This window comes from Empidonax traillii, unplaced genomic scaffold, assembly GCF_003031625.1.
Source record: "Empidonax traillii isolate 1590-97213 ecotype Southwest subspecies unplaced genomic scaffold, ASM303162v1 scaffold93:size1158651, whole genome shotgun sequence".
NCBI classification, from domain to species: Eukaryota; Metazoa; Chordata; class Aves; order Passeriformes; family Tyrannidae; genus Empidonax; species Empidonax traillii.
In genome coordinates, this window is record NW_020955286.1 from 938044 (window position 1) to 953133 (window position 15090).

At 42.8% G+C, this 15090-nt stretch overlaps 1 protein-coding gene across 6 annotated transcripts in view; it reads right to left on the reverse strand.

Moving 5' to 3' along the window:
• The window catches only part of MAPKBP1 (mitogen-activated protein kinase binding protein 1), a 100826-nt gene that overhangs the window by 61700 nt on the left and 24036 nt on the right, over positions 1-15090 (reverse strand). For all 6 annotated transcript variants that reach the window (XM_027881702.1, XM_027881704.1, XM_027881703.1 and 3 more), the window contains one exon: positions 10415-10506. In XM_027881702.1, the coding sequence (XP_027737503.1) occupies positions 10415-10506 (92 nt within the window). The remainder of the gene's footprint in view (positions 1-10414; positions 10507-15090) is intronic.

The following is a 15090-nucleotide window of genomic DNA, read 5'->3' on the forward strand; positions in this document are numbered from 1 at the left end:
GCCTCGCAAAAGCAAAAGCATTTCCATTTCCCTGCTCTCACTTTCTTCATCACTAACATTTTTGGCAACAGCTAGAATCTTCACTAACATTAACGTTCTTGAGGACTCAGCTAATACTTCTGGCCCCTCAAGAAGCACAGGCAGTGCCCGGACCTGCCACACCAGTTCTGTGAGACAGTGCAGGACAGAAGCTACCTAACTAGACTTACCCTACCCACACCACCCAGCGTTATTTACAGCTCACTCACACCACGGCAGCATCACACACAGAAAGAAAACCACTCTCCAAGATTTCCATCACTGGAGGGGAAAGCACATTCACACTGTCTCCATGCACAGTGCAAGCAAGGAGTCTTCTTTGGCCCAGAATAAGGGTCCTGCAATTCATTCTTACACTAAAAACCATACCAAACCTCACTGCCAGTTAAGCACCAAAGTTGTGTATAGTTGACACAATCATGTGCCATGCTGTGGTACTGAAGGGTCAGAATTCAAAGATAATTTGACAAGTAATCAAAGAAATTGCATGTAAAAGCACCCTAATGTCCGAAAGAAAACACAAAATATACCACTGAAGAGACAACTACACAACTTCCATCCAGTTTCCTTCTACAAAACCATTCTGAGAGTGTTTCTTTCCACCACTGCCCCATTCTGTTCTCTCTCTGTCAAGAGCCAGGCTTGCTCAGTGCTTGGAACAGGTACAAAGTAGGACACTGAAGGAGTAGAGTTGGCAGCATCTGGTGTTCTTTGCTGTAATCACGTCCTTAACTTTCTGTGCATACACCTACCACAATGTCAGCAGAGCTCATGTCCCATTCATGGAACCAGCTGTGTGACGTTCAGCAGGAGCTGCAGAGGCTCTAAACACCAGCACAGCGTGTCTTTGTGGACTCTACCACCTTGAGGGATGGCTAGTGTGTGATGTTGGGAGAAGAGTGCCCAAAGTAGCACAGGTCAGGATTGGTACAAGACAGGACCTTTCACACCATCCTTTTTTTTAATTTATTTTTGTAATACAGTCATCTGTTTAATACCCAGCTATTATCTATAGCTCTGAAGGGAGAAAATAGAAAACAGTCACTTTTATTTTTAGAAAAAGGTGCAAGCTGGGAGAAGTGATTTTCTCTACCATACAGTCCTGTGACAGACTAAAAATATAAAGAAATGAAGTCTGTTCCCCATGCGCTACAATACATTGCCTCTTCTCCATTGCTGGTTTTTTTCAGCCTTTGGACAAACTCTCAGTATCATTCCAAATATAGAGCAACAAACAGAATATAGAACAACATACTTCTGGTGAGACATCACATAGAGTACTGCATCCAGCTCTGGAATCCTCAGTACAGGAAAGATATGGACCTGTTAGAGCAGGTTCAGAGCAGGACCACAGAAATTACCAGAGAACTGGAGTGCCTCTCCTGCAAGGACAGGCTGAGAGAGCTGGGGTTGTTCAGCCCAGAGAAGAAAAGATTCCACAGAGACCTTGCTGTGGCTCTTCACTATGTAAAGGGGACTTACAAGAAAGATGGAGACAAACTTTTTAATAGGGCCTGTTGTGACAGGAAATGTGGGTAACGGCTTTAAGCTAAAAGAGAATAGATTTAAATTAGAAATTTTTTACAATGAGCATGGTGAAGCACTGGAACAGGTTGCCCAGAGGGCTGATAGATGCCCCATCCCTGGAAACACTCAAGGTCAGGTTGGGCAGGGCTCTGAGCAAACCAGTCTAGTTGAAGATGTCCCTGTTCACAGCCAGATGTGTATGACTTCATGACCTCTAAAGGCTCCTTTCCAACCCAAATTCTGTGATTCTATGATTTTCCTGCCCCCACCCTGCAATTCTGAAGGTGGGAGAGGGAAGGAAAACTAGAGTTATCAGCTCACCTCTGAACTAAACCCAGTTTTCTGCTAAACTGAAAGTAGCGTTTCCCACATCCTAAGGAGATCATCAAGCTGCTCTGATGATGTTCTGGGAGAAGGCACCTGCTCCCACTCATATACTCCCTCTCTCTATAGAATTACTGCGAACAAATTTGTGAAACATTTCCCAAAATTTTTCGTTTCAGTTGGACCATTTCCCTGAAAAATTCTTCAATCAATCTAAACATCAAAAACCATTTGGCAATCTAAACAAGCCAAGGCTTCCTGTTGTGGCTTTTAGGTGTTTGGTTGGGGGTTTTGGCTGGTGTAGTTTTGGGTTTTTTCTTATAAAAAGCAGCAAACTGCTACAAAGGGACTACCAGACTTCAACTTTGATTCACCCTTGAGTGTAGAGAGCGGGTACTGCCTGTCTCAGTGCGGGTCCTACCACTGGAAAGGCTGCAAGAGGGGGCACAGATTGCTGCTCCTCCTGGGGCAGGGGTTTCTGCAGCAAGACAGAGGTGCAGCAGCACACTCCTACATGGAGTTCAGCTGCAGAGTCCAGTCCTTCCCAGGTGCCTGACGGAAAGGAGGAATCACAGAAGCAGGAATGAATGCAAGCTCACACCAGACAGACTGGAGTGCACAAAGGAAGTTTTGGGGAAAAGGGCTCATATCACACAGTTTCTGTTGAAACACAGGGAATAAACAGACATATTGGTACCTGGAGGCTTGAAGGAGGATGCCCTATCAGACCTATTGCTGCTGCCAGATCCTCAAATAGAAACGGTAGGATAAAGCATCACATTTCATCTCTATTTGTCCCAAGGCTGTAGCAGCTGGCTACAGAACAGCAACCCACCCCCTTGTAACTTGAAGGCTGGATTAGCATATGGCACTCTGGAGAAGTAACCAGAAGCTCCGTGTACAGGAGACCTGCACTCTGTGTACAGCTGAACAGCTGCTTGACTCAAAGGGACCTGGTAACACCAAACATCATCACTGCCCTGACTAGTCTTTCAATACCAAGTGTGGCACAAGGTAAAAATCACGCAGGATCTGAAGCCAAGCATCCCACAACATTCCCACGGTCCACTACAAGAGCTACTCCACTGCTGACAAAGATGGCATTAACTAACTCCCAGCCAGCAGCTGAGCTCTCAGACTCAGGGGCTCACACTCCCAACGCCTTCCCTCCAAGTGTCTGGCAGAACACCAGTGCTCCAGTCTTCAATGCAGCATAGGCAGGAGCACTTAGAGCAGACTTGACACAGTGTCCCTCAGGTTTAGCAAGAAGCTTTTCTGTCCGGCTATTTTGAGGGTTTGTCCTATTTTTCTCCCTTTTCTTCTGGTTTGCAACAGGTCTGCAGCTTTACAGATATCTCATTATTTAAGATTCTACCAAGTATCGGGTCATCCATTGTTTGTTGAAGGTAAAGTATTTAGACTAATTAGACAAGTGATCAAAAGGAGCCCCATACACACACCTGGGGATTGGCTGATGAAAACTGCCTGGAAGTCAGTTTCACAGGCTTAACTCCAATTCTGCTAAAGGCTTAAACCAGGGATGTTTGCCTGCAGCTCTAGGTGATTGCTAGCACTGCTTCATTTGTTTCTTCATCTTCTCTTCTGCCAAACCAAGTGAGATTAGAGCTGAACTGGATGAATACATGACTGTTCAGCAAACAATTCTACTTTTTAGGCACAGTTTTATTAGAGAAATGTGGATTCAATTGGAAGAGCCTCTAGCACTAACAAAAATGGAGACCAAGCAAAAAACAATGTAGAAATAAACAGCTCACACAAGAAGGCCTGCGCCTGCTCCATCAGGTAGGGCCTCAGGGCAATGATGGGGATTCAGAACTGGGCCCAGCTGCTACCAAGACTGGAAGCGGGCAATTGCTCCAGAACTTCATAACTGTTACTTGTGAATGTCATGAATAGCAAAAGAGCAGGGGAGAGGCCATAGCCCCTTGAAATCCACCTCTGCAAATTAAAATATCAGTTACAATTATTTGGCCTGAGAATAAAGCTCTGTTGCAAAAGGGGATCTCAATTCTTTTGTCCCAAGCGCAAAGACAAAGACTTTGCTCACTTGCTAGAAACAAAGACCACATCAGCCTTCCTCAGCCCACCCTCCCTATCTAATCTAGATTAATAAGGGCAAGTGGTGAGTGGAAGTACTTCACACTTCAGGTCTACCTGCCTCAGTGCAGATATGTTCCTTTCTGTCCAGTGGGTATTTAAGACAGGGAGATTTGAGAGTCGAAGTATCCCTGCTTCTGAGAAATCTGCTGTTGCTGGGAAGAAAAGAGAAGGGTCTGGCTTCTTTTCATCATCTTTTTGGACACTGAAACCTAGTGTTGTTCACTTTTGGCACAGAAAATTTTGTTTGGTTTGGTTGTAATGCCCCAACTCAAGCCAATTTGCAGTATAGATTTGAATTAGGTCTAATGATTTCTGTCCAGGGAATTTTCTTATCTTTGTCTCTGGGTCTATCACTACAACTGTGCCAGCTAGAAAATTTCCCCAGATAACATGTAAGCCCAGTAGCCTCGAAGAAGAAATGCATTAACAACAGTACTGATTCTTGGAAGATGGGGACTGGAAAGAGGTCTAACCCTTGAAAGGCAACTGTCCTATTTCAAGGAAGACAAAGCAAACTGCCTCTGCTGTGACCAAAGATGCTGAAATTTGCTTTGAACCATATATGGGGACTTCAGTTTAGAGTAGATTTCGACAGTCTTTACAACACAGCAGGATTCTTTTTTAGAAAAGAGCATAGAAAGAAAGCACGGAAATTCTCTTTCACAGGTTTAGGTAAGTAAAGTTGAAGGAGGCAGCACCAGCAGAACTGAATATATCTACTGGCAACCCAGCAGTTCAAGTATTTCAACATCCCTGTACCACTTCAGGCTGCATTTGGGATACACATTAGCATTTATGCTAAGGAAGAACTAGTGAAGAACTGTACCTGCACAGAGCAGTAGAGCTTTGCTCAAGCTGCACGTGTACCACGTACAGGTAGACTGACACTGTAAGGAAGTGGATTCCCTCTGTGAACCTACAGCCTTCTAAAGGCAACTACCACTGTGGCATCCAAGCAACGTGATCAATTAGTTAATAAAAACAGGTTCTGAAATAAGGCAGGAATACTTGCCATCTTACAAATTAGGATTTTATTGTCCATGTCACCACCCATTCTAACCTGGTCACAATGGTCGTAAGTCTTAGATCCCAGTTCAGAACAGCATTTTGCCTCATTCACCTTCAGTCATCTACTAGATTTGCCTCTCATAATTAGTTCCTGTACATCACTGACCAAAACCTCCCACTTCCAAGAGGAAAGAAGGAGCAAGGCAATATCATGCCTGGTAAAGTTACACAATGTTTATCCTAAATGTTATTCTTCCATTTTGAGTTATATGCAGCTTAAGGTAAAGGGAAATTGCCCTAAGCTGATAATTTATTAAGTTGAGCAGTGATCTGTCTATATAGTGATGGAAAATTATGATTAAAACTTTCCAAGAGACTTCATATATGGATGGGCTGGAAACCACTTAGCCTTACAGCCTATCCACCAGAACTGGAAAGAGGTATTTGGGAGCAAACCAACAGTCACTTCTGGAAAAGAAAAGTCTCATTCTTTCAGTGGGATTCACCACTCAGCTGTGTGAGACAGCTCCACACATGCTGCGCAGGCTCCCGGATGGATTAAAACCAATTCACTCATTTCCTGTTCACCCTCTTCCTCCCTTCACTGTGATACAGACAGGACCTGACACATCTCGGATCAGCGGACAGGGAGCCAGGAGAGGTATGACTCAGAAAGGCTGACAGAGTTAAGTGGCTTCCACTTGGTACTGCAAATCAGCTGAGGATGAGGCGTGGAACAGCGGAAGGCAGAGTGAAATGAGAAGATGATACTGGCTGGATGCTGCTGCAGTGCAGGTTGGCACAGGAGGCTGCTGCACTGACATCCAGCACGCACAGCACAGCAGCAGTAAAATAAAATTTGACCCCGACAGTTGTGTCGTTTTCTGATTTGAACACTCATACAAAAAAATTAAAAATCAAAGTGATAAAGCTGAAGTAAGACCAAATCTAACTCTTCAACAAGATCTTGCGGCAAAACACAGCAGAAAAAAAAGACTCAGTATCTTCATTTTAACTTTGATCATATAGCTCCTTTTATTGTCCCTCTCTTCCTATCTACAATCAAGGTGATTAATTCTGAAATGAGACAGAATATGGGAACATCCAAATCATTAGTTCAGCAAACATACTATGTGCACACACAGAGCTAGCCAGGGACCTGTGTATGCATTGGCTACAGTAACTTCTGAGAGAAAGCCAAAGAAACTCATTTCACTTCATCTCATAATTCTCTGCATTAAACCCGTGTCTGCAAGAGTTGCTGTACATAAAGACCTAGACTAGAGAGCTGAAAGGGGGAAAGAATAAGCAGGTTGAGATTGATCAACTCATTTCACATGCTATATATCAAATACCATTTTTCCCAGCAAGGAACACTAACACTAAAAATCCCTGAAATCTATCAGAGTGGCTCAAAATTGATGAGCAGAGCTAGAAAGATGCTTAAGTTGACCAGAACATAGCAGCATAGTGTTTGAAAGACATTGCACACTAAAAGCACAAGTGCTACTTTCCTGCTCCTATGGAAGAAAAAGCACAGGCAGGCAAGTGCCTTACCTGAAGATCAGGTTCCCAACTAGTTATCATGACCAACTAAGAGCCAAGGAAAGAAGAACATGAGAAGTACAATAAATCAGTCAGTCACACCAACCTAACAAGCCTTAAAAAACAACAGTAAACACAACACCAAACCCAAAAAATGATAAGTTGACTAAAGTTGTCTTAGCAGCTGGTCTAGAATTTAGATGATAGACATTTACACACCATTTTTTTCTCTTTTTTAATGTCAGTCATCCTCAGAGGATTTTCTTAGTTTTGTTTCCCTTCTTGTTTCTAGGAAACAGAGCCTCAACTAGTTACTGAAAAAAAAAAAAAAAAGGCAAAAGAGAATAAACTGAGAGAAGAGCATGGAAAATGCAAAGTGGGGGGGAAGTGAAAGCAAAGGAGGACAGAGCATTGGTCCTGCTACAAGAAGTAAAAAATGTAGTACATTTCTGTCCCACTCACTCTCCCTCCAAAAACGACTTTGTAACCCACTCCATAACCCTAACAGAGATCCAATTGTGCAACTTTGTGTTTATTTCACCAGCCAATCTAAGAACAGGTTAAGTGCAGTCAGTAGATGCAAGACCTTTGAAGAGGATGCAATTTTCTCTCCTATGTTGTCTTATCTCCCAAGACAACAGTCTTACATGAAAGTAGTGGCCTACAATATCTGAAGCACTTGGTGTGTTTAGCCCTTTAAGTCAGACATGGAGAAACGGTTTCCTATAACACAAGCATCCCACAAAAAACCTGTCAAAGTACCAGGATCAGCATAGCTCCTGTCACACACTACCAGTGCGGAAGCCTCATGAGGGTCAAAGAGGAGAAAGGATAAGAAGAGCAAAAGCCAGTGAGAAGAAAAGGAAAAAATAATGTAATACAGCTCTTTGGCACCACTGAGGAGCTGGAATGAGTTCAGGTTGCATTGGGAATTGCTTCTTTCAGCAGTTTAAGAAACTTCCCTGGAGATTCAGAAACTCCAGGAAAGAGAAAACTCAGAAAAACTATCACTTTTAAAAAAAAAAAATATTTTAGGCAAACCAGAGACCCAAGTTAAGATTATGCTCAAAGAAGACTAAGGCTTCTCATGCACAAGTCTTCATTCACATAGTTACTTGTATGCCTGATGTGGATGAAGTCAGGATGCCTAGGGCAAGTGTTTTGATCTCAACCAAATGAATCTAGGTATGTTGAAAGTGTTCTTAGGAAAATACAGAATTGTTACGTAAATTCAGCTTTTAGGGGTAGGACAGACTGCAGGAGCAAAGCATCTGCATGCCAGGATTGCAAAACCTCAGTACATGAGAAGTGGGCTGAGGAAATCACTGGAGCACAGTTGAAGATGACCAGGTTCCATGGGCAGGTCACGCACCAATTGTGCATAAGCCATAACCCGTCCGCTACATCAGACTCATGTAAGTGGCTTTGGTGTCCAGTTAATGGACAGTTCTGTCTGAACAGCAGATCCCAGAGGGTTGTAATGAGTGTCACAGGGTGTAATCGAAGACCTGTCAGTAATGGTTCTCCCAAGATTCAATACTGGGCCAAGTATTGTTTAACTCATTCATCAGTGACTTGGATGAAAGGACAAAGTACCTCCTCAGAAAGTTATTCGTGACACAAACCTGGGATAAGCTGCCGATGCCCCAGAGTGCTGTGCCCTTCAGAAGTACCTCAACAGGTTGGAGATGGGTAGAGAAGAAGTGTCTGAAAATCAACAATGACAAAAGCAGGGTCCTGCACCTGGGGAAAGGAAGTTTCACCTCAACATGAGGAAAAACTTCTTCATATGCAGGTGACCGAGCACTGGAACATATGGCCCAGAGAGGTTGTGGACTATCCCTCCTTGGAAATATTGAAGAACCATCTGGACACAATCCTGTGCAATGTGCTCTAGGATGAACCCGCTTGAACAGGAAGGTTGGACAAAATGACACACTGGGGTCCCTTTCAGCCCTACCCATTCTGTGATTCTGTGAAATTCAAATAGAAACAAAATAAACAAATATAAACAAAATAAAGCCAGAAAGGCTAGGATTCCTGCAAATCAAGAGAAATTAACTGGAAATCAGAATAGGGAAAAAATCCAAGTAAAACACAAACTGAACAAACTGAAACTTACATGAAAACAACAAACTGAACTTGCATCAACTTAGTAAGGTCTTCACCAGTACCTCTCTCATGTCTTGACTCATTAACTAATGCTAGTTTTGTTAAAGATCATCTTGACTGCAGCAAATAACAACATCACAGAACAGGCCAGACATGGAACAAAAGCAGCAAGTCATATAAGCCATTAAACTTTTACAACATAGATCTACTATATTCCTGCCCAGACAGGGCAGGTTTCCTGCCCAGGCCATGAGATGTTACCACCAACAAGTAAGAACAGGAATTCCCCTGTAAAGCCCTAAGGAACCATATAACCTTTTAATTAGCCAAAAGAATCCTCAGGTGTACTCACATTTGATTAAATCAATGTCAGGCACGCAAAAGCTCAGCATAGGACATTGCTATTAACTAAACTAATCTATCTTCAGCTATGCAAAAGCCCAAAATATCTGTGCACTGCACTTGTTTTCTTCTCTCCTTGCCTTCTCCAAGTGTGAACATATTCAAAGCCAGATGAAGAGGCAACACACGCTAGAATATATTTTCCTGGCTCCAAAGAGTTCAAGCATAAAAGATGCTGTCAAACACTGATGTGGATATCAGACTGCCCACTGACAAAAAAAAGAAGCAATGGGCAGAAAGTACAACATATGATGATGATTTTTTTCTTTTGACAGTATTATTATGAGAGCAATCAAACACTGGAACGTGCTGTCCAGAGAGACTGTGGCATCTCCATCTTTGGAGATACTGAAAAGCTGTCTGACAATGGTCCTGGGCAACTGGCTATAGATGACCCTGCTTGAGCACAAGGGTTGGAACAGATGACTTCAAGAGGCTCCCTCAGCCACAAAAATGCTGTAATTCTGGGAAATAGGATATCACCAGAACAGGCAAAAATTTCTAGCCAGTTTCACTGACTCCATCTCTCATTCTAGCCACAAACACAGAATCTTTACATGTTGCTAGCACTGCCTTGAAAACATCACCTACAACTGCTGTGGAAGTTCCTTCCTTGTGATTCCAGTTTTCATATCTTAAAGTATGTCCATGCAACACCACTTGGAGATAATGCCCTTAGACTTCTCCTTTAGCTTGCTGACCAGCAGAATGAACAAGCTCAAAGGAGAGCCAAACTCATATTGATTCCTGCAACCCAGCAGACCTCTCCAGCCCTCACCTATCTCCCTAGAAGTAGCTCTTTTGCTCTCCATCAGTCTCATTCTGGGTATCTCTATTTGGACCTAGACTACAGTTGATAGATGTGTTGCACTCCAGAGAATCCACACAAATCCAAGTGGGTTCAGGCTGTAAGCCTGAAATCTTTCCTCACACTTGAATGAGGAAGTTGGTAAGTCATAAATTGCAGGGCACATAAAAGAAGACTTTTGTCAATTCATTGAAAGCATCACTTGCTCCATTAGGTATTTACTGGCTTGAGAATTGCACTGAGTTACGTGTAAGTTCACAACACTACGGAGCATAGTTAAAAGCCCACAAAATGTATTTAACTTACATCTTAGAGCAAGAGGAAGGAGAGTGGTTCCATTAAAAGGGATCCCATTAAAACTTGACAATGCAATCCCTCTCCCTTACCAATTACACTAACAGTGCTGAGTCGCATCATTCTCTGGTGTTTTAAGAACAGCAAATAGCCTCCTATAGAAGACCTGCATCTTTATGTTAATGCATCAGTCCTGGTTTATTTTAGCTTTGAAGAATGTGGTTAGTGACTCACCCTGCCGGATAAGCAACGAGGCCAGTTCTGGGGTCGCAGGCTAATCCTCTTCCTCCCGACACAGTTATGCCCAACACTTTCTCCAAAGTCACCTAGTGCATACAAGAAAGAAAACAAGAAGTATCATGAAATGTGAGTGCAGTTCAAATAGAGCCGTGCACAGATGCTGACGGTCTGGTTCACACTGGCTCCTAGAAATTCACTGAGAAGCATCCAGGTATAGAAGCAACCCCACTTAACAGGTATAGCAAAATAATTCTGGAGTACAGAGAAGGAGTTATCAATCCACTTATTGCTTTCTCTATGCCAGAGCATGGCAAAGACAGAGGACTGCAAGAGGATTGCAGATAGGACTGGTGAGAAGCTGGGATGCACATTCTCTGACCACAAATTCCCATCCTCCTAGTAAGAGCAACAAACCACTATCTCTAGACATTTCTAGAGATACCACTATCTCTAAAACCTGGGTCTTTCATGAAAACTGTTTCCAGGTTGATCCATTCTCTTTGTCTCCTCCAACCCGTGGTAGGTGGTTCAGACTAGTCCCAGCCTCGTATTCCTAGGAACTGAATAGTCAGTTTTTCCCACAGCACTTGAAATGGAAACCACAACCAGTGAACTAGGGTATCCCTTCCCAGGAATCTTGAGACAGATCACCTTAAGCATTCACAAGCCTGCATACCAATAACCCATGCAAGAGACAGTAATCTAAAATGCCCTGCAGCCCCACGAGGCAAAGATCTCAAATATTTTTAGAAAAAGAAAAGAACTGCAATTTGGAAGAGCTACTTGGGAGATACAAAGACGTCTGTGGCAAGAAGCTGATAAAAGCAAAAAAACAAAATGGGAAGAAGGTGACATGACTTAATATTTTGGTGAGCACTCCCTGGCACAGAAAGCATTAGAATTTGGCAATTACCCCATAGCAAAAGGTTGCAGTGGGATTACACTGCACAAAATCTGTGGCATGAAAGGACTCAACCTCTGAGCACAAACCAGTTCCCAGCCCTGGGGTTGTTTTGACCAACACAAAATTATTCTCTTTCCTTTATATTTGCACAACTTGATTTTATTTATTATACATTTGTTGCATACATGCCTCTTCAGCATTGCTGTTTGTGCCAAATTCAAGTATTTCATTGTATCACAGTCTTCTGGTTTTAATTATCATCATCTAAGGTATATTTGGTTAAGGTCCTAAGGGCATGGACGCAGCATAAGAAGTTACTATTGTAATAATTACTACTATCTTTAATAGCTGCCCTGAAGACTAACATCTTATATTTATACCAACATGGTACACAAAAGGCAGGGCGGAGCAGGTTTCCCACGCCGCTCTGACCACACATCCTACCAGACCTGAGGAGTTCAGCTGTAGGGTGAAGACACAAGGTCTCACTGAGCTCATGGTTCAGGTTATGAGATAAGGTGACAGAAGTAACCCCACGCAGAGAACCATCTTGTTTCAACAGGTAAAGCAGGGCTGAGGTGCACCACTTTAACATGAGCCATCCATGCTTTCAGCTAGTTCAATTTGGCCTGCCTTCAAACCAGTAACATGGAAAGTAGACGATTCATTTCCTAGTCTCTGGAACAACTTGGTCTTTTTTTCCCCTTTTAGTAATAATATACGGCAGAGATTTTAAAACATTACGATAAAACACCAAATTGTCCCCTTCCCTTGCAAAATGAGTGTTCCTGAAAATATGGCTTTTACAAAACTCCACTGGATTTTTGTTGAGTAAGAAGATACAATTAAAAATGCATTTACAAAACCACCAGTAAAGAAAGGAAATAGTTTTGTTTCAATTTAATATTTGAACAAAAATGCAAGGGTTTGGAAGAGAAGTGAGGAAGGCTAGGAGGGTATTAACTCTTCCAGACTTGTTAACAATACTTTGAAATACATTTATTTTTAAAGCAGCTTCAAAAATGCAGCAAGAGAACTCAGTGCTGAGATTCTACCTCATATCAGCAGTTCCTAAACTAGGAGAAGTTTAAATTCCTCCAGAAAATGCATTTTTGACAGGGAAGGAGGAAGTGGAAGAGACACATGCCATTCAAGTAGTCCCATCTAGATAAGGCACCAATTACTTGATGCTGTCAGAAAACATCAATTTAGCAATGCTGTGATTATGCTGCTCAGTGCAGGCTTTAGCTCTGGCTGACTGTAATTGTAACTATCCTAAAAGACATTGCTTGACCTTGGCTATGCAGATATTCAGCAGCAATTCAGCAACCTATTTTCACCAACAGGTATGTTTTTGCTTTGCAAGGACATTTATCAAGCCTCTCAGTGTGCAGTCTTACACCACAGCTGAGCTGAGCTGATCTTACAGCAGCTTGTTTTGGAGGGGACAGTTCTTTCCTCCATCATCCTACTCAGTCTAATTACACACCGCACCATTCCCTCATGCCAGACAGCCCTGGCATGGCAACTGCCAGCCCAGCACGCCAAAGCAGCAGAAAACCATGTTCTACTTTTTGTTTTCTCTTTGTTTTCTGTTTGCCAGCCTGGGGAAAGCCACAGGAAGCTCAAAGCCAGGTAAAAGAAAAACTATCCCTTTCACTGGCAACTAGATCAATCCAACCAAAACTCCAAAGCCCACTCTGTACTTGGTGGTCTGGAAACATCTGACCCCTCTGAGTCTTTAAGAGGAAGAGAAACCAAACAGGAGTACCACCTGGTTTGTCTGGACACTCTTATCTCACCAACAGCAAAATGTCATGCTTGCTCCAGCTTCCTCTCTCACTCTGGAATCTGTGGAGGTCCCCTGCTGCTTTGCCAATAGACAATTTGTGGCTATGCTAGGAGGTGGAAAGCCTGTCTTTCTCCTACGGCCAGCACACAGCTTGACATAAAAGTAGCTCAGTTTTCTTATCCAGTTATCTACAGCCAGTGAGTATCTTCTGGCCTCCAATAGATCACTTGTGCCTTTAGAAAAAGACAACTATCAAGGCCATACCTCTGGTATTGACAGACCTAGTGCCACATAAACAGATACCTGTATCCAGAGACTCATAACTAACTTTCTGGAAAAGGCTTTCCTTCTTTTGCTCCTAGTCTTAGCTTTAAAAAATACCTAATATAAAGAATCCAAAAACCAACCTTACGAGCCTACCCAATGGATGCTCTTACAATACCTCTACATGATAATCCTTGAGTATTAAAACCAACTTGCATCAAAAAGGAGTGCCTATAAATTTAAAATGTGATCTTATGACACTTGTGAGCTCTACTCCCACCATCCTACCTACAATACACCATTGCTTTATCCCCATGACCAACCTCCAGACTGGGTGACATAAGGGCAAGAAATAGTTTGTGACAAGTCACTTGTCACAAAACTTGGCAAAATGAAAAACACGTTAGAGTGAAAAAACAAAAGGTAACAACACATTATGAACTGGATTCTTCTCAACTTGCCAACTAAAACAAAGAAATTTTTAATACAATTAATTGGGGCAGAAGTACATCAACTTTAACTTTCAAATCTGGAATTAAGATTTATCAATAAAGGGAAAATCTGTTGATACAGATCTGCCATTATCCCACTTCTGATATTACCACTTACAACAAGGTAGGAACCCACTTCCTCATGTGCTAAGGGAAGTCTCCAAGTCCTACACAGCTGTAACCACTGCCATTTACACAGGTCTCCCAAGTGGTACTTCAGAACATCCCGATCAGAAATAAATGCTCTGACACATATTTCCAAGTCTGATCTGAGCTAACCTCAGGGAGATCTGCGATACTGGGTGCATTACCAATAGCTCCCATGTTGGCCCAATTTGCATCCTACAGTCATCAGACGTGTCACTGCTTGCTCAGGACATCACAGGCAATTAATGGGCCACCTCACCATCCTCATCCAAGCCTGGAAACAACTGCAAGATTAAACCTGTCATTTTCTGTACCTAAATTAGAGGCAGGAGAGGAGGCTGGCTATCTGCATTTTGTTACTTCATCTCAAGGCTTCTATTAATAGTATTTGGCACTTTCAGTCAAGGTTCTCTATGCGACTTGCAAGAGTTATTGAATCAATCCACATACAACACCATTTTGCAGCTCACCTTGCATTGCCACTGTGCTACTTGTAACCACCCCATCTCCTTCCTGTAAGGTCAACTTTTATTCAAGTTTGGAAGATGAATACACACTCTTAGGCACCAAAACCTCTGCACCTAACACCTGTCTTGCAAAACCTGATATTTACACATTTCACAGCCTTAAACCTAAATTTGGCTACTTCAAGTTGTGCAAAGGTGCGAAGAAATTTTAATGCCTAAGCAGATCACTTACCCTGTTCCTTCCACATCAAATTCCAACACTGTCAGATAGATAGGACCAAACTAGCAGAGTCCTGAATTGCAGGACTCGAGGTACCAACAGGTATTCACGGCAGTCAGGCCTTCCCAGAGAGGGGCTTCACTGCAGCCCAATCCCACCTGGAAGTCAATGGGCATATCTGAGAGCAGACCTTGCTTCCATCAGGCATGGTCCCATGCAGCATGGGGGGAAAGCCCATGCTTAGGTGAAAAAGCCATGCCATCTCTGCCTTACTACTGAGGTGCAGATAAACCTTTCAGAAAGACTGATCTAAACAGCCCCTGCCAGCCTTGTTTGGCTTTTCAGGAAACATGGTGCTCGACCAGCTGCTCCTGGGTCTCAGAGA